General features: G+C 38.5%; 1 protein-coding gene across 1 annotated transcript in view; it reads right to left on the bottom strand.

Moving 5' to 3' along the window:
* Window positions 1-12,033: 12,033 nt before the first annotated feature.
* Window positions 12,034-20,800, bottom strand: part of GFRA1 (GDNF family receptor alpha 1) — a 145,169-nt gene continuing 136,402 nt past the window's right edge. The window contains exon 9 of the mRNA XM_051801181.1: window positions 12,034-20,189. Coding sequence (XP_051657141.1) covers window positions 20,028-20,189 — 162 coding nt within the window. The 3' untranslated portion in view covers window positions 12,034-20,027. The remainder of the gene's footprint in view (window positions 20,190-20,800) is intronic.

The raw sequence follows: 20,800 nt of genomic DNA, 5'->3' as shown, positions 1-20,800 counted from the left end.
TCCATAGGCAAATTGGTTGAGATTTGGGGCTGCTTTGAATCAGAATGAATGGCTGAATAATGGAACCTCAGTTTCCATGCAGAACAAAAGGGTAATGTCTGTGAGCTACTAAGGATATACCTATTGATCAACAGATTGTCCAACGCCAGCAAGCACTTTTTTAATCAGGAAAAACAAAGCCATACCTGGGGATACATGCTATGAAAATTAGTAGCTGGGAGAGGAAGGAAGTAATTTCAAAAGGAGAATATTGCTAAATTTAATTTTCCCAACAAAAAATGTGGAGATAAACCTCCTGTTTCTGCTGCTATTGGTATTACTTTTCTCTTTCTTAGTTGCAAATTTTAAGAAAGCATTTAATCTCTTACAAATTATATAGTTTTATGTCTATTTGTCTACTTACTTCCATTAGCAAGGGTAGACAGAACTTTTTGTCAGTTATGCCATTAATCCTGGGCTTCCAGGCTTGATTTGACTATTGCGAATAGAGTAACTTCCAGAATCTATTGGACAATGTATGCATCCATGCTTTTCTTGCGCAGAAAAATTCCTCAGCTTTCTGACAAATGCTGTGCATAACAGCCGGCTGCATTCTCGCAGGTGGAACATGGGGACTTGACAAAATCAAAGGCCAAGAGAAAAAACAGGCCTAAGAGAGCAGCACAAAGCTGATTTCTCAAAACGACTAATTATAACAGGTGCCTAGAAGACCTGGCTTTCAGTTAGCTTTGAATGTCTAGCCTCAGAGGATTAGAAGCATTTAAGATGTCTCAAACCTGAGCCAAAATCATCTTCAGTCTGAAGTTTGCTCACTGATTCTTCTCCTCTCTTTGGGCTGATGACTTCATTTGTCCCACAGGTCCTTTAAAAATGCATTTCCATATCATGCCTGTAGTCCTTTCATCTTGCCTCATTTCCTGAGAGTGCTAAACTACTTGGAATTCCTTTCTTTTTCCAAATTGAGAGTTCAAAGAATGGATTTGTAATTAACTATTCCTGATGAGTGGTTTCATTAAAAGAACAGAAGGGAAATTGTTCTAATAACCTTCTGTGTTGAAGAGGAGAGGGATGGTGAATTCAAGATCATATGAATAAAAGGACAGCCTCACACAACACTGAGAACTTCCCAGGATGGCAATGCATTGTTTTCTGCAGAGATAAGTGGATGGTTTGGGCATGCTGCTAGACCTCTGCTTTGTTGAGATCAGGATGAGCTCCACTACTAAAGACAGTGCCTTTCCTTGTTCACAGTAGGGATTATCCCAGTGTGGTAACAATGGTTCACCAGAAATGGGATGATTTCTCCATGAAGATCATATACATAGAGCCAAAATTTTAGTGTATCATAAGCCTCCGGGATCATTAAGAGAATATTTGTACAAGAAAATACAATATTTTCATGTTCTATGACTACCTTTGGTCCATGCATTTTAGTTGTTGAGCATTCAGTACAGAATCTTCCAAGATCACTGAGGGATTGCTGCTCTATGCCAATCTGAACTGTGTCAATAAACACAGTGGGACTTCCTAAAGCTGTTATGGTATCATCCACAGTCTTGATCAAAGACATGTCATCTTCTGAAGATTTTCAAATTATTATTAAGATAGATAGGGTCAGATTTATTCTACTGTATTTAAAAGGTAAGACTAAGCTAGGAGAGTCTATGGTGTATAAAACTTAGAGGAAAGGATAGTACCTACTCTGTCACTGGGACAGACTCTCAGAGAAGTAAAAAAAAAGGGCTGTTAATAATGGATTTTCATGAGTTAACCTTTTATCTTGTCCTTTTCAAAATGCTGTCATATAACATGAGTTATGTGCTACCAGATAATTTTCCTAAAGTGGTTGCAATATGCACCAAAGACAGTTATGCTCTTTGTCTGGACTATCATTTTAGAATACGCTTTAACTGCATCTTCTGTAGGATATAGCCACTCTGGGAATCTTTCAGAGACACAATTCACTGCAGACAATCCATCTCTTATGTGTAGTCACGCAACATGAAATAAAACAATTTAGGAATGAAGGCGTCAGTCGACTTTAAATGTATCCGAATTCTTTCTCCCAAGAGAAAGCAGAAAGGGAGTGGTCCTAATCTTGCTGTAGCTTGTACAGCACTTACAATACTGATTAACACTTGTACATGTTCTGCCTGCCTGATTTCAGTGGAAATTCTGTGTGGTTTCTGTGAATTCTGAAACCCCCAGATGAGGAGTTCATGGAGGGTTACCAGCTACAAGGACAAAACAACTGGCTCAAGAAGCATTGCTTCAGCACAGGAATGCAACATACTCAGCCTGGCTTTGGCTACAGCCCTGTGGTTTGTACATCTCTGAAGGGCACAGTATGAATTTGAACTTTTTTGGGCCAAGCAGAGCCTGATCTCTGCGTTTCCCACATTTTGCAGAGGTCTTTAAGAAACGGAAATTAGGCAATGGAGGCAGTACCAGCACAGCACCCTGTGCCAGCAGTGCTTTCCAGCAAGAACTTGGGCAGAGACGAGATGTTTTCTCATCTGGCCCTGAAGTGTGATACACTTTAGGTGGGAGACAGGTGCCTTTCTACTCCACCCAGGGAGCTTTCCAGCATGCCAAAGTGCTTAATGAGCTCTGGAGCCCAGCATGAATGTGCCCACTGAAGTAAGTCATCTTTTTTTTTTTGTGTAGATAGCAAACACTGTACATCACCCTCTGAGAGGCTGGCTCCTAACTTCAATTTAATCCCTATTTAGTCTGCTTGAACCTTTATGTTATCATTCATAAAATGGATTTAACAGCATTTTTCTGCCTCTCAAGGCAGCTGGGTAAGCACACACAAAGATGTGTGCCTTAGCACTAATGAGCTCTTATAAATACTGTAAATGAGAACTAGATTAAAATGATACAGGGGCTTTTCTTTATTTTGCTGAAAATAACCAAATCTCTAAGGTCACTTATGGGGGTGTTTTCCAGTAGAAACCTTTATATTTTGTGTAGGAAACAGTGGGACCAGAATCCATCAAATGTAAAGATGCATGTATAAATACACATAGAACAGTCCAACATTTTCACCCTGGGGAACTAATTTTATTTTACTTTATATTTTAATTTTTTCCACATCAAGAAGTCTCTATTAGAGTCAGCCGCACTAGGGAGAGACCTGATGCCTCAGATCACTGTCTTTGGGCTCTGGACCTCAAAAGTGATGGAATAATTCCCTAGAAAGAGAAGGTCAAATGAGAGAACAAAAAAAATCCAAATTTCGTACATCAATTTTTTAAATCCGAATCCACAAGTTATTATTCTATGTGCTCACAGACTTTGACTAGTGTGAAACATGGCCACATCTACTTTATGATAGAATGTATTTCTTGTACAGAATAAGGGGCAAGCATGAGTTTGAACTGCATATGTAAGAGCAGACTGCATCTGCTTGCCCAGAGGAGCCATTCCTCTCAAACCTGCTTTGCCTTTTGCCCTTTACTCATATGTCTTTCCCTTCTTGTATCTGTTACTTGTGTCTGGTTGATGCAATAACATCTTCATTTGCGGCAGGGTCAGAAAGCGATAACTCCAAACAAGAGAGGAACATCATGGTGTAAAATGACTTGAACTTTAAATTGTTACTTGGGGCTTGAATTCAATAGACTTTATTGCTTATTATTAGAAATTGAGCGTAGCACTCTCTTACTTTTTTTTCTTTCCCAGGTGTTTTAAATATGATCTTTTGAAGCATCCTCTGCTGTTTGTCACAAAATCGTCTGCAGAGCAGAAACACGTGAGATGTAAAAGGCAAAATGAATAGAAGTTGTCATTCTTTCTGGTTTGTCTCTTCCTGTAGGTTTTCTGAGGTTCCCTTGCAGAGATATCAGTCGTGCGTGATTACAGTGAGTATGTTTATGTCTGTATGCTTAGTACCAATTTCCAAGCTGAAGACTACGATTTTATTGTGTATTATTTATTAAGTTCCTGCTAGGCCTAATGCTTGCTAATCATTGTTGAATATTTGAACTGAACGTGTCTCATTCCACTTAACAACCCACTTTATCAGCACAATAATGCCAAACACACTTCCCAACAGGGGATGTTTTAACTGTTCCATTACTTTATCAGAAGACTGGCCTTCCTTGTTGGTAAATCCCTTCTTATACCTTGGACTAAGTACACCACCTGAGAAGAGGGTCAGAGTTCCCTGCACACAGTTTAATGTTATTTCACAACCAGCATTTCACTCTGGAAACTTTGGACTATTCTCAGTTTTTCAAGTCAGCAACTGGATCATATTTATTTAGAGCTGGCTGTGCAAATATATTGATTTGTAGCCTGTTATTGTTTTGTGCCTTGTATTTATGTGGCTCTAATGGACTGAAAGCGTTTCAAAACTGAAGGAGATTAAAATATAGAGCTTTTTCTCTGAGCAAGTGTAGGGAATATTATAACTTGAAATCTGTTCTAAAATGTGAATTTACAGCTTATATGTACTGTTATTTTAAACCTAGAGATACTCTGACATCCAGTAATTGAGTATGAAGCCATGAAAATAGTAGAAAGAAACTAAGGTACAGAGAGGAAACAATGAAGTTGGCAACACAAACCCTTGTCAAATGTGAGAAATGAGCTTTGAAACAAGCTCTGACTTTGCCCTAGCATCACTTGCTTGGTCAAATAATCTCACCCCCCAGCCAAACGTCACCATATGGCCGGTGACAACTTTCCATTAAAGGCCTATGGTGTTTATCATCTCCTTTTACATATGGATAAAAAGCAGTCCTGTGACCTGCCCGTTGCAGCCAAGAGGTTTATGCTCCTTCTTTAAAAGACGTGTGCCAAGACTCACTGCCATCCTTGGTGCTCTAAGTTTCCAAGCCCAGTTTTAGTGTTTTGAACCCCTGGCAACCGCCAGCTCTGAAAACAGGATTGAGCCTGCATCTTCAGCAGTCCCTAGGTACTGAGGATGGGTTTTGGAGAAGCTTAGAGCTCTTGACAGTGCTGAAAATGTCATTGTGCAGTTAACTCAAGCCTCAGATGTTGGTGCAGCTGCTTTGCTTGCCACTTTTGCAAGGGGCATTTTCAGAGCATGGCTACATAAACATGAATGTTGTGTTGTGCACCTCAACTATCAAGCAAGGAACCTCCTGCATTGTAATAGCACCAGTCACACTTCCTAAGGAGTCCTGGCACCCTTAATGAATGAGGGAAAGATGCTAATGACCCAGTCATCCATTCATTCTTGAGATTGCTTAATCATTATACAACAAATTTGATTACAGGAGTTACTATGTGTTTTAAGTTAACTGGATGTCCTTATATGCACGGCTGGGCTTTCCTAGTAATCCTATACAGTGCATGTATCCAAGGCACCAGTCAGTGGCTTCTTGCAAATCCCTGCAAAGCAATTACTGTCCTTTCTACATATTCAGGAATTGTCAGTTTCAGCTGCAATTAAAGTAAAATTGCTTTCAGTAGATACTTGGCTATGATGACTTTTGCTGGTCATAATTCTCTCTACACTATGTTGTTTCTTCAGATAAAAATTATATTTCTCTTGTGCCCTGGAATCTCAAGCTCATTTTTGACCCAAAGTATCCTCAGAGAGTTGTAAAACTTAGATGTTATAACTGTACATTACCTAGTAATGAACATAGTGAGAATCAGGCCAGGAAGATGAAGACAAGAGGTATGAATTAATGTTTTAATAATCTTCCTGAGATCAGTACAAGTCATACAGGCAGGAATCCCAGTAGCTGCTGGTGAGCAATGCAGCTCCTCCAGTATGGTCTGATATTGCTTTATAACTCTCCAAGGATATGATACTCCAATGTCTGCAAAGACAGATGGTCACTCAGCTGCCAGTAAAGTTTTGACCTTGTCCCAGCAGTGGGTGCAACTGTGTACTTTGAACAGAACTGCTATTTACAGTGCCACAGCTTTTGCTGAAGACATAGGAAGCTGATTATTTCATTTTTCTTCTATTTACTCACTCCTAGGCTATGTGAGAAATTCTTTTGTACCCATCCAGGGCATCCACCATTTTTATAACGGAAAGCAAAGACCTGTTAAATTTCTGATAGACTAACACAGGACTTTAATTGAAATACAGGTGTGAATCGTGCCTCTTGGTTCTACAGGGCTATGACAGGGTACTTGTTGAAGGAGTATCTCTTACTGCACCATGCTAGTGTAATCCTTCTCCAGTACAGTAGCCAACCTGTATGGAACATTTTGCAGACCTGCACAATGCCAGCCTTCCCACACAGGAAGTCTGCTGCCAGTTAAGATCTGTTGTGCTTGCTCCACGCTTGAAATAATCAAAAGAATACCATCTTGTTCTTGCATTTTAGAATACAAAGAATCTTCAAAGGCAGTGCAAAGACTCTATTCTAGCAACAACCCAAACACAACAGAACTATATACTAGAGAAATAGGTTTAATAGATTAAGTGTTCTCTGGCACTGTGCAAGGTGTTGGACTTTACTGAATCATTCTTTGAACACAGCTTTTCTCTGAGGAAAACACCATGTCTGGTTTTAAAGATTTTGTTCAATGGTAGAGAACACAGTACAAATCTTGTTTACTTGTTCCTATGTTTACTTACCTTTTCTGTTAAAAATATGACACTCTTCTATTCTGAACTGGTCTAGATTTAACAGCCAACCAGCCTTGTTAACGCTTTGTCTATGGATGGAAAACTTTCTATTTATTTTCTAATTTCTGTTCCTTGTTAGGTTCCTACAGTCAGTATTCACGACCATACACAGTGGGTTTGTGACGAGATTGCACTGTTAGGGAGGTACTATTAGCCATGCTTTTCGCAGACACTTAGCATCACCCTTTTGGCTCTTCTTGGAACCATCTTCAATTTTTCAGCACCAGTTTGATGAGATTTACTGAAAAGGAACATCACTGACCCAGATGGCTTCCCACCCAGGGCTTTCAAAACTGCCAACACAACTTCGATTCCATGTGTTAAACTATAAATATAGCAACAAACACTGAAAAGGATTTAGTCTTGTATTTTTAAGTACCTGGCTGCTGTGAGATTGGTGCGATGCCACAGAATTAGTGCTCAACAAAGCCAGTGTGCTTCAGTTGACCCTATTCCTCCATTTGGTTGATCCGGAAAATATGGTTCAGTACAGAGGTACATTTGCAGTGACTTTACCAGATATAGTTTTCTCTGTCAGTAAACCAGAAAATTGGGAACAGGGGGAAATCAGTGGAGAAACTGTTACTGCTGCAACCTCCCTTGCTTTCTTTAAAATATCCTCTTGATATGTTCTGTGTTCAGAGTTACTTTCCAGTTTGTCAGTCACCATTAGTCCAGTTCCTGGTTGTTGAGTGTTTTAAAAAGTCAGTTAACCAATAAAAATCTCAGCCAAGCTCCAAACAAGCATCTGGCATTGGTTGTTTGGATGTGTCTTTGAGCAATGCCAAGCTACAGGAAAGCCAAGCCAGTATTCAGACATCACTTTTTGGAAATGGGATTTGCTGTGTTATTTATCTTCTGTATTAACAGAAACGGTCTGGCTTTTGTTTTTTAACCTTGTTGTTTCAATGCCGGAACAGTAGAAATATAACTCAAGTTAAAACAATAGCTTGTAAAAGATGTGATATTTTCTTTCATCTCCTGTTTAGTAAGCAACCTTGGTAGTCCCATTTCATATAAAGAATTGCAAAGTCACAAGGTCTAGAAATACAATAATTCCAGCAATGACAAAAAAAATGACCTGCTTTGTCTTTGTATTGACTATAAATGTGGGGAAAAAGGCCATTCTGCATCCTCAGCCATAACTATTTAATTATTTTCTGTTGTTTTTTTGTCGATGTTTCTAACCAACATTAAGTAAAATGTACATTGTGGAACAAACCATCCATACAGTATATGCCATAATTACTGTTTAGCAATTTCACACTAGCAAAAATTTATTAAAACTTCACGACTCATTAATAGTAAGTGATCATAATCGCTTAATAGAAAAGGAAACTGAGCTAATGATAAAAGTTGCTGATTGATGTTTTTGACCTTAAGACAGGAAGTCAAGTGAAATTAATGCCACTGGGTGTTGAAAGTTAAGTTATTGTCAAGTGTAGACAGATTATAAGAGAAACCCCCTAACTAACAAATTTTGTGTTCTTCAGGAGAAAACTATTTTTTTCCTACAATGCATTGTATTTTTAAAAATCTCACTGCTACATTTCAAGTAACCACAAGATTGACTCGTTTATTACAAAAATCAGTTAAAAAAGAAAGTTATCTAAACATACGTATAGGCTCCTCCTTCAGGAAGATATCTCACAGAAATACTTAATATGCTAGCAACCAAGTGGCATCATATGTAGCTATTTATCTCTTTTTTTTTTTTTTTTTAACAGCATTCCTTTTATGAGCTCAGGTTAAATATTTTTCAAGAGAATAACACAGTACAGCTGACCAGTCAGTCACCTGATCACATATCAGATACTTGGGCACCACTGGACCTGACAGGACAACTATCTTTACAGCCAGCTGTGTGCCTGCAAAGCATCATCCTTAGCTTTGCATCTGGCTGCTTCTGATGCCCAGCTGGGCTGGAGCAAGTGATGGCATTTGAGGCACAGCAGGCACTGGACTGCACCAAAAGGTCTTGTAGCATCAGTGTATACCCCAGTGTGCATGGGTCACAATCTCTGAGGTAACACAGGTAGCAGGCTGTATATGGAAATTATTCCTATTTCGGCAGTAAATGTTTTTTATGTGTGGGTTTTTTTCATTTTTTGAAATGAGACATTACTTGAAACAATAGTCATGGGGGCATGATAGTTCTTAATTATGCCACATCCCTGTGTGGCACATTTAAGGAGGACAAAGGTTATGGACTCTCATAAATTGCTCTAATCCTGTCCCACTCAAGAGGTTAAATGGAGATGGCTCAGCCTTTCACCCAAAAAGGCAAATGTTTTCTAGATGTTAACTCAGGTTTCGAGTACTCCAAAACTCAGTTTGAATAACCTTCTCTGGATTATTCAACAACTCCCATGATGGGCAGAAGGGAGAGACAATTTCTTGCAAAAATGAGCAGAAATACAGAAATGTGTTAGTGAGCTGAATGTTCATTTGACATCAGTCAAAGTCAGAGAGAAGGACAATCCCTTTCTAATAATGTCACTCAATATTTAGCCTACCTACATTTGTATTAATAATAAAGCCCTCAGGCAGGGAGTTATGTGCAGCCACTGCTCTGCTCAAAAGAGCACTGCAGTATTGACACATACTGTTTTGGAGACAAATAAAATCTAAACTGTATTTATATCCACCGGATTCTGACCTCTGACAAACAAGCAAGTATAACTGCACAGCCAGGCTAATGCTACCTTTGAGCCTTCCCAGTCCAGAATGAAGCTAGCAGTGGATTGGTTAATGCAGATTTATTTTAAAATTTTTGGTTTTATACATTTATATCTGTGTGTGTACGTTGTGGGACACTTTCCAACTGCCTCTCTTTAAGATTTTTGTGTTAATGTCTCTTTTAAAATCAAGAGGGATGTGGCATACTTGCAAACCCAGAGATAAATACCATCTGTTTAGTTAACCTCACTGAGAACATTGGTGGAATGTTGTTCTTTTTTTAAAATACATATACAATAGCAATTCAGAGACTTGAATCGCAGGTCCTTCAAAAGCAATTGACTAACAGACTTTATTTTATAATTCTACAAAACATGAATGTGTTTTTTAATTAGAGACTCTGTGAACTAGGCTTTCTACTTCAAAGCAAGAGATTTTCTAGCATCCTCTTTGGGGAGGAAAAAAACCAAACAACAATCAATCCAAAAAACCTACTGCACAATTACTATGGAGCAGCATTTCCCAGTCCCTATTTTGGCTTTTTCCTGGCTATTGCTCTGCAGTTTTCTGTAATTAATATAGATTAAAGAATCTGGCAATGCAGAATTAGGTAGTGTAATTTGTATTCAGAGCCAAAAAAGACATGTGTATCACCAAAACAACTGAGTTTACTGTTACCAAAAAATTGTTTCAGGAAATCTCACTTCTGTCTCTGAATGTAAACCAGAACTCAGCATGAAGCAGACAATAACACAGACAGGGTTTTTTGCCAACGCACAGGAGCCATGCAAGTGTCAGGGCTGGCTGATTGCTTGGGCAGAGGATTTTGGAGAGCTGTAGGAGCATGCTTGGAAAATGGTTAGGATCACCTTTCAAAATCCCTTTCTTATGCAGCTTAGATCCTCTGTTGCTTTAATGGCACAGTGGAAATGCATCTCTAAGAAAACTCCAAACAGGAAGGTGTCAAATTTTCCCCCTCTAACATGTCCACCATAGGCCTGCATTGAAGGTGCCAAACCATTCAGCCGCTTATCAGGGTGCCATTTAAAATGTCTCTGCATAACCCATTTAACTGAAATTATTCTATAAATGCCATTAAAAGCAGATAACTAGACATTACTAACATTATTAATGAAAAGTTAGCCCAAGTGCCAAAGTGTGATGGGCACAGTTTGTTTAACACCTCACATCCAGGACAGTGGAGAGAGAACTTGGTTTCTTCGTGAGGACTCTGGTCCTATCTGTAATGACAAGATATTGATGCTATGAGGCATCATTCTTTATTAATAGCATAATATATACATGTGGAAGAAGGGCAGTGTGACACAGTGACTCACGTTTGTGCACTTTCTAGGCAGACCCCAGCACTAACCTACCAATTGGCCTTTGTCCAGTAAAAGTAGCCCTGTTGCCATTCTCTCTCAACGCAGAGGAAAATTGCCAAAGGAAGACAAAACTACCTCGACTCTAAATCAACAAAACAAAACCTAAGAATCAAACCCACAGATGATGCACACTGAAAAATCCATCTGGTCATCCGTAGCTGGCTGCTTAGCGATGTCAAACACTGTTTGGTTTCATCTGTCCCAGGAGAGGCTGCTCAGCAAGTTTGTCATGGAGCTGTACCTCTTGAATGGAGGCTTCACTGCTGTTCCTCCCCCCCATCCTCCTCTTTCACAGCACTGGCGGTGTGGCAGCACAGAGAAGGGAAAGCAGATAGAAGGAAAGTCCAACACTAACTCATACTGGCAAACATTTTGACTGCTTTTGTGCATCACATACTCCAAACGCATCTTTGAAATGGTTAAACACTTAAGAGATGGCACTGCAAGAGCTGAAGAATCTGCAGCCCTTTATGCACAGGACTGTAATAGCAGCAGAATGACTCCAAGCAACCTCCATAGCTGGCCCAGCAACCCAAGCTGAGCTGTTGGATGCTGCCAAACAGAATCTACTGCCTTCCCTTCCCACCTCCTAAAACACAGATCATCTGAGTAGCAAACGATGCCAGGACAGCTAAACATCTCCTGCGCGCATCACCCCATGCAACTCTAGCCTCTTGTGGAGCTGCCAAAGCACGATGATGATTGAACTGGAAAAGTGTTTTCAGCCCTAAATGAGCAGCCCTTTCACCTTTGATTATGTGCATCTCTACCACTCCCATCTTTCCTTCTTGCATCCTGCCCCCAAACCTTTCTTCCCCTCTCTGAGGCAACAGCAATCGAAACTGTCTGGCCTTAAAATGGTGGGAGGCTCTGCCCCACCCTTTGCTATGCAGTAGTTTTTTCATGGATGAGTGTGATTCCTCTTCACTCATAATATATGCATTGAATATGAGTAAATGTCGAGATAATTTTCCTGGTTTCTAGTCATCAAAATGAGGAAGGGCATCATGAAAGCTTGTTTATCCACCTTCTCCTTCCCCTTGCAGCACACTCTGCATTTCCTGAAATATCCTCCCCCAGACCCTTTTGTCTTCAAAGCCTTAGCAGCTCTTTTGCTCCCTTTGTGTGAAAATAGGAGCGAGCCCTTTCTTTTTGGCCTGGCAGGATGAAGGGGTGGGATGGGTGTGGAGGCGTGTTTGTGTGCCAGAGAGTGAACAAGCATGAATAGGGCCAGCTGGCCACTCTTGTGCCCATCTTTCCATCATTTCCCTCTGATATTGCCTGCTCATTGTAATTTTGCAGGCCACATTCACTAACAGAAAAAGACTACGGAGCAAGCAAATGAACAGATATTTAAAGGGAAAAGCTTTATTTCTTAATTTTCTTAGATCATAGTAGACTGCAAAACAACAGGGAAAAATGAGATCAACCTTGTTTTCCTTTTCCTTGTTTTCCTTTTTCTTTTTTTTTTTTTTTTTTTTTTTTTGCCAGTCAAGCTTCCTTTTTTTCTTTTTCTTTTTTTTTTCTTTTTTTTTTTTTTGGTACAAATCAAAACCAGAAAAAAACCCAGAAGTTGTTCTCACAAAAACATGCTTTTTAATAAAAAAAGAGAATAATGTTTATTGAGAGGGATTGTTTTCTGGATATGTACAATGCAGGAGGATTATGCCAACAGAAAACGCCAAACATCATGAGTCGACTTCCAAGGTGTGGACGGTCCAAAGAGCGATGTCCTCAGAGCAATCTCTAAGTAAGTCAACGGGAACAAGTGGACAGTGGTTTTGGTTTTTGACAACAAATTACCAGCCATTATGATTGAAAACCTGACACATAATAACCTGCAGTGAGATGTACAGAAATCCATAAGATGACATACAATTTACACGAGAAGGTAACTCTTTTTGTAAGAATCTCCTCCAGAAAATGGAAGCATGTTCTAGACAGTTTTTGAAAAAAGAGAAAGAAAAAAAAAAAAGACCAAAAAAAAAAGCAGGAAAATACTAACATTGGATATCCTCAGATCACAGTGAATGCCAGTCTTCCTGGATCCTACTACTACCTGTTACCTTAACTTACATCCTTTCTTCTTACCCTCAATTAATCCTTTTATCACCATGATGTAAGGAAAATTACTTTTAATGTGAGCTTTCCCCTGCTATTTCCTTTTTGCTGCAGCTCTTGTCAACTTGCACTTTGCACAAGAAGTACAAAATTTGACATACCCTCAGGTGAAAGACATATACACCTTCCCAGTCTGAGTAGTACTAATCACAGCTAATCATTTCAGTCCTAATGCTACACATAACATCATACAAACCCTGTTAAGCAAATTCAGTGGCAGTAACTTGAGGGGAAGGGAGAACATGGAGATTAATCATTGCCACCAGTTAAGTTTACCATGTGTTGCAGTCCTTTGAAGAAATTTCTTCCACTGCCTGCCTTTTGGATTTCCTTTTTGTTCTTACCCAGAAACAATGGAGGGTACTGGGAAGAGGTAAAGGATTGATGGTAATGCACCACTTCTACTGTGACCCTCCCAGAGAAGCAGCAATATAAAATTCAAGACCATATTTTTTATTTCAATTTTTACCTCCACTTACTTTTCTGTATAAGGAATGTGTGACTCAGCTCAGTCTGGGCTGTGCACTCCCAACTGCCAGATGCAATCCCTTGTAGGGCTTTATTCCATCTCTAACAATCGCCATGAACACTCTTCCTGAATTAACATTCACTTAAGGGTTAAAGCCCTTGTACCATCCCAAAGCATCCAGAGGACGTCATTACTAATAATCAAGTCTGGGGATGTGAAAGGGAGACCAAGTGCTCCCTGCATTTTGGTTAGCATACTCCCAGAAGAATTCCCTCAGCTCTCAAAAGGGGGAAGAGTTTCCATGGGCCAATTCACAAAGTCAAAGGAAAAGAAGTATGATTTCTCTGTCTTACCCTCAGTGGGACACATATTTCCATGTCTCAGGAGTGTGCTTTCTGCAGTATCTCCTGCTAAAATAAATGGTGGTTCCCTAAACAGTAATTTTTGCATCTTCAGGCTTTCTACTGTTTTTGACAAAAGTTTCCTTCTGTCATATATATCCTATTGCATAAACATTACCAGGAGAGGACGATGATGTTTTCAATTTATTTTGAAAATTACTTCAGAGTTTCAGTGGACTTTCTGGTTTCTGTGCTTAAAGGAGTTTATATCACCCCATGGTTCAGTAAATCCATGGGGTTTAGCTTTTGTAGCATTTAAGCTTTGACCTAAGGACAAGTGCAGTGGTCAAAATCAACATTATTCGGTGCAGACCAGCTGAAAAGCTGGAGCTAGCAAGCCTGGCATGACTTATTTGTCGGCCTGTAGTTCCAACAGGTTTATTAGGGTGTGTACATGAGCTCCACGCCAGCTGGACAGGTCTGGCTGATGGAGACACAAAGGCTTGGTACACACCAGCCAGTGCCGATGTACAGCGTGTTACCAGTGCATCTGTGGTCAGCCAGAAGAATGCTGCTGCCTGTTAGTGCCTGCTGTGATTCTGCTTTCATGCAACTGGCCAGTAAATGTGGGCTGAGATTACTGACCTGAGATGGACTACAGTTACTGAGACTGACACCAAGAGCTGGGTGGCATCAGTCAGCCATTTCCAGCTCTTTGGTGTTTCCAAGTAGATCGAGCAAATGAACTCAGAAAAGGCTGGAGGGGACATCAATTTGCAGAATAAGAAGCTTGAAGAGTCTTGAAAACATACACAGCCTCCTTTACTAGAAGTTGAATCCCCCAAACTCCTGCTCAGTTTGCTAAGAACTGAACATGCTGAGCAGGGGGTATTCAGTGTTTGGAGGATAGGAGTTTGTAAGAAGTCAGTAATTATGGTATTCTGGAAGGAGGAATTTGAAGAAAATTGCCTTTAAATCTATGACTAATTTTCTTCTGGATTCTAGGCAATTCTCCTTTTGACAGATTAAAAAGCAGTGCAAAAGAATTAGTGTGCTGGCATCACTAAAAGCAGGGGAAAGGAGCTAACGTTTGGCTGCTTTAATCTAGGCAGCAATTAGCTCTAATTCTATGCATGGCAACTGCTACTGGCACCTGAACAAGGTAAAACAGCAGAAACTGGTTTAACTCTGGTTAAAAGCGCTCAAAGAACTTTTGGGAGTACTCTAGACAGTACTAATATAGAATACCACTATCTCTACCGATAAGAAATGCTACTGAGAAATTTGTTGACTCTGTGCTCTTTGAAACTTCAGGTAATCTTTAGGCCACATCTTGAATTTGTTGCTCATGCTTTTATGTAAGATAAAAAGAGATGGAACATCTAAGTAGGAGTTTCAGGAGTTAGCTTCCAGCTATTGAGGTGACCATAGCTAATATGTATCTATTAAGTGTAACCATTGCCTGCAGGCAAACACACTCATAAGAGAACATGAAACAAGGGTGTATGAAAGTTGAGATAATATTGAATCAAAAATGGGAATTCACCATCCTCTCTGATTTTACCTTAAAAACAGAGCCATCACAATTTCCAAAGAGACTTCTTACTCTTGAAAAAAATTACTACTTAGTGAGACTTTATCTATTTGACTGAAATTCCAACTGGAAAATACAGTAGAAGTACTTAAATATTTCTAATAGCTTGTGAGAGTTTGAAAGTTTTCAATCCTATTCAGTACCAAACTAAATTTTAAATTCCATCTGGGGAATAGCAACATCATGTTTTCGTTTATTCAAGTCAAATCAGTGCTAAAGAGATAAAACAGGAACTTGCAGTTTCCTCCCCTTTAAAGGTGTTCTTAGTTCCATAGACCAATATTGCTAATCATATTTTTTCTTCTCAAAAGTGAAGGCTGTAATTAAAAAAGAAAACCCACTGAAGCAAATGTATAAAGTGGAATACTGTAGAGTTGGACAAAATGACCTTCCCAAGTTAAAGGAGAAGTTGAAATACTCAATAATTGAAATGTCATAGAAGGAACTAGCTGCTAAGAAAAAGCAAATATTTAAAGATAAGAAATATTTAACAAGTCACTGGATTAATTTCTCTGCCAAGTTCATCAGAAGCAAATATATTTCTATTTGATGTCAGGGACATCAGGTAGACTCTGAGTAACCTTACGGGCATAAAACAACCTTGGAGGCCTCTTTAGCCCAGAACAGTTCTAATACAGAACATGCAGAATGCAGAACAATTTAACACAGAAGAGAGAATGTCAGTGAACATATATTTTTCAGTGAGGTAGATCCACCTTGGTGTTGATGACAAAGAATTACACTTTATGAATGTTATAACTGTTGTATGAATAACTGCTCATGCTTCCATCTTTTACTGCTTGCTCTGAAGGAGCTGCTGTTCTAGCAGGATCCAGCTCTTTTATTATAAGCTAAGTATGGGATACTCCTGTCACTTGACATACACAAGATTTACCTCCCTTCAGGGAGCTGTTCTGAGTTTTGCTCTTCTCCTTCACTGGTTTCTCATCGTCTTTACTCCACGGAAATATCATACTGATTAAGCAACAATTACAAATTTTAATGGGATTGAGATTTCAAGGTGATTCCTGATCTGTTTTCTTCATCTCCAGCCTAATTGCATAGGCTTAGTAAAGGTGTACACTTTTGTATTTTCAGTCTACTAATTAAAACAGGAAAAAATTGTGAACAGCCTCATATTCAAAAGGTTGGGCCTTAGAGGGACACAACTGTATTTAAAAAGAAATAAGCCTGGGAATAGGTCACCCGACAGTCTGTCTATGCAATGCTTTGAAATCATTAACAATTCCACTTCCACCTAATTCATCCTAATGACAAAGTAGGAATGAAGCTGTGCAATGAAAAGTGGCCAGTGCCCTGCAGAAGATAGATGGATGGCTCCTGCTCAGTCCTCAGCAGCACATCTCCATTCTCTTGAAGGATCTCAGGGAGCCAAGTCAGTGAAAGGAGGGCTGCACCCCTCCTTACTGACCAAACCACTGCACGGACAATCCTCAGGACTGCTGCCTGCTGCTGGGTGTCACCACACACACTGGGGCAAGGGAAACCCTCAGCTGCTGTTATTGTTGCTCATATCTAAAAGATTCACCTTCAGTGCCTCTTTCACTGGACTAGCTTGTGGAATTAATAATTATGTTGAATACTGCAAAACTTTAGCCATGTATTTCAGTTCAGTCTGAAATTTACCTTTATAAAATTTTCCTTGTGAGCTACTCTCAAAAAAACCCATAAACATGCTTTTAATAATACTAACGACAATGTCTGTGTCACTATGACATTGATGAAATTAAATGAAAAATATGATTTTGATATGTTTACAGTAGCCCATGATTTACACCCAAGTGAAACTGGTTAGATTTACAACTGAAACAGCAGGTCATCTCTATGTATATCCTGTATTTAGACAGTTCCTGTCTTATTGTTACATGGATAACATTAATCTTTTAAAGGAATATATAAAGCCCGGACTAAGCTTGTTCATTTGAGAACTTAACATATGGCATTGCAGTGACTGAAAGGGGAAAAAAATGAAAAAGTATTTGCATACTTCAGAACAGTAGTAAATGATGAGGTCAGATATGCACAGATGAGGTCACCATGATAAACTGATATCATCCACACCACATCCTCCAATATTTGCATGGTGATGCCTGTAAAAACTTCTGTATGAAGTATCAGACTCCTAAGGGTTTTATTCTCTTTTGCCTGTTTAATAAGATGCTTTTTTTCTTTTTTTTTAAGAATTCAGTATGCTTTTACTTTACAGGAGAAAAAGCTTCAGTGTTCTGTTGGGCTTTTTTTGTGGTAACATGGCTACCCATATAAAACACCATTTTTTTCCCCTACTATATATGAATGGTATTTCCAAAGGTAACTCTGGTTGACTCAGATAGTTAGCAGTTTCTTTTGTAATAAGAAACTAATAAGTTGTTATTTACAGTATAAGTGACCAACAGCATTTATTCTGGATCACACAGTGCCAGAACTCTAATAATTGGTATTAAATATAACAGAGATAATTGCAATCAAACCAAATGTAAAAATCTTCAAAAAATATATACTATACTGGGAGATTATTAAAATTCCCGATACTGCCTAAAATGTTTAATGTGCTGAATACAAACCATATTTTCAAGAAAGCTTTGGGAATCAAAGATGGATTTAGTAATTGTAATGTTTATGAATTTGTTTTGAAAATATTTTTAAATGGATAATGTCAGACTTTTGAATTCTAATACAATGTTCATTAGCATTTCAACAGATTATACTATCAACTTCTTTTGACATAAACGAATTTTATTCATTTTTTAAATCATGAATCTCATAATCTTTTTTCTGCTACCCCTAGTTTTCAATAATTTCATTCTCTTCTACAAGAAGAGCAATGGGAACCACATGGGCTTTGCTGGTAATGATGGGCTATATATCTCTTCTCTGAAAGCAGCTCTGTTCCCTTTGAAAGTAATTTGCAGTTTCTTACCAACACAGAATTAAAGAGTAATATTGTCTAATTTTTTATGTTCAGTGACACAGAGTATCGTAGAATTCTATCCCATACACATTGCTTTGAGATGTATATTACGTGACCATAATCAAAAGTACATAAATGAATTTCAAATTTTATGAAAGTGTTTATTATTAGCTAAGAAAAAAATCTCAAAAGATGAACGTGTCAATAAGTTTAATAATCTCTTAGTAAGATGTGTATTTTGCACACTCCAAAACTTCAGTGCAGTTTATAAAACAGTAATTTGTACTTTATAGTTGCATTGCAAATAAGTGATCTGGACATTTCAGAGCAGGACAGGCCATAACTGTGTAAGTCTCAACGTAAATCCGTACATTCAACATGATGAACTCCTTGCTTGAGAAGTTATCTTCTACTTCCAACAGAAACAAAAACTGATTACTGCTGATCACTTAGACATAACTGCTTGTAACAGTCAACAAGCCATCACAGTAAGGTAGAAAGACAGCCCTTAGGAGAAATGCTGACTATTTCCTGACATTTAAAGCTTTAAAGAATTCCTTCTAGATACTGCAGGAAATCATCATGAGCCAGCACGGGCTGCCAGTGTCACTGAGCAAGAGATTAAACCATGAGATTAAACCATGTATATTGGCAATATTGCCACCCGAACCACCGAATTAATTTATGGGACTGGTCTTGCAAACAGTTCATCATGTCAGCAATGCCAAGGTCTGTAGTAGGAACTACCACAGTGAGAAAATCGTGTCACATGGGTGTGTGTGCATGGCGCTGCCTTGTAACTGGGTCAACCATTTTTTGTGTTGATTTTAGCAGTGTAAGAGATAAACCACAATTTAAATAATATCCTACTTCCTCTTGTCCCTCTACAATGTTTTGATAAGAGAAGTAAGGCATGAAGTTCCTGTAACTTTTTGATCTGACATTATCAAGTATGTATAAACAGATAACGTTTTAGTAGAGCAAATAAATTGTATGTCATTTTTTTATTAAACAAACAGTATAATAACTGGACTATATTATCACAATGGAAGCATAGAAGACCATAGACTGTACAGCTGAAACCCTGTAGCAAAATTGTTCTTCATATTTAAAGAAATGTATCTTTATCAAGCTTTCACAATGGCTGCTTCTTGCTAATTTAAAGAATCTTCACTCTTGTTAAGGCTAGATGATTATAATTAAAAGATAAATGTACTGTTAGAAGGTTCTACGCCACACTCTATTTTTATGAGAATTTAACTGAAAGACATACATTATACCTGTATGTGAATTATAATGGCTTCTCAGCAGGGAACGCAGAATCACTTACAGTACGTAAACATTTAAAGAGGAAAATGCTAACACATTGAAAGAGTTTAACATCAGTAGCGGTTTATCAAATGAAGAAGTTTTATAAAGTCCACTCTCTGGGAGAACATTCACCATTAGACAAAAGCCTGGCATCCTTGATAGCCTGAAGTTCAACCATTTTGAAAACCAAAACCATTCAATGAGATAAACAAGATCTTAAGAAAACTGCCATCTTCCTTCTCAGATAAAAGCCAGAATTAAAATAATAATTATTAAAATAATCCAACCAGGTCGCTTTACAGGCAAATTTACACACTGTCTCTTTAAAACACTGCATGCCCAAAAGCCTTTTGGGTTTGGAATGTAGCACTGCACCAAGTATTTCACAAAGCCTCTAAATATCACAAGAAGCTTTTTTTAGAGAGAAAAAAAAGTAAAATTCCAGCTGACTGAGACTGTTCTAACAGGTGTGCCTCAGCTTAGCTCCCAGACCTGGAATTCCAGATAAACAACAGAGGACAGCAAACAGATTTTTTTTTTTTTTACACGTCCTTTTGTAATGTAATGCAGCTACAAGACGACTGATGAGCTTAGGGACAAACAGAGTGAGAGTGCAAGTGTCATCAGGGTGAGCTGTGTGCTTAGATAGAAGCTTGTAGGAAGAGCGAGTGAATTCTCCGCAGATATGTGACTGGTGGAGACTCCTGCTGTGTTGTCCTTCCCAATAGCATTCTGTAAGACACAATACTTTCCTTGGTCACCATTACACATTTCCACTGCAAAACATTTAAATCTACATCATGAAATTCACCTTTTGTTTGTTCATGTCCCACCCTCCACTGATACCTATATATATCAATGTCACAAATTGAAAGGCACTAAAACAGATGTCAAAATGACAATTTTTTGAAATTTAAAAAAATTACTACTTTAGCAATGCTTCAATGTATAAAATGTATGGTAATTTTTTTGTGAATCTGTGTTTATCATGCTAGTTTATTTTAAAATAGCAGAAGCAAGACCCACAGAGAAACTTCAACCTCTGCACAGTCAACAAAACAACTTTGTTTGACAACAAGTTACTTCTGGATAACAATAAATAAAATCTAATTCATGGGCTCAGAAAAGACTGTTTTCTAGCTTACAAAAATTTTATTTTTCCCCTTAATTGCTGTGTTATTTGCATTCCTTGGCATCTTTGCTACCAATAATTAAACAGTATGCACATGCCAATGCAGATTGGCAGATTATAGTGAACTACTTAAGGAGCAGATGTAGCAGAAATATTTCTCATTGCTATCATCCTCAGCAAAAAAGAAAACCTAACAGTTATAATCACAGAA

This window comes from Manacus candei, unplaced genomic scaffold (assembly GCF_025592945.1).
Source record: "Manacus candei isolate 608988 ecotype Guabito, Panama unplaced genomic scaffold, ASM2559294v1 h1tg000050l, whole genome shotgun sequence".
NCBI classification, from domain to species: Eukaryota; Metazoa; Chordata; class Aves; order Passeriformes; family Pipridae; genus Manacus; species Manacus candei.
The sequence above is the reverse complement of the archived record's forward strand: the minus strand, read 5'-3'. Positions and strand labels throughout refer to the sequence as shown.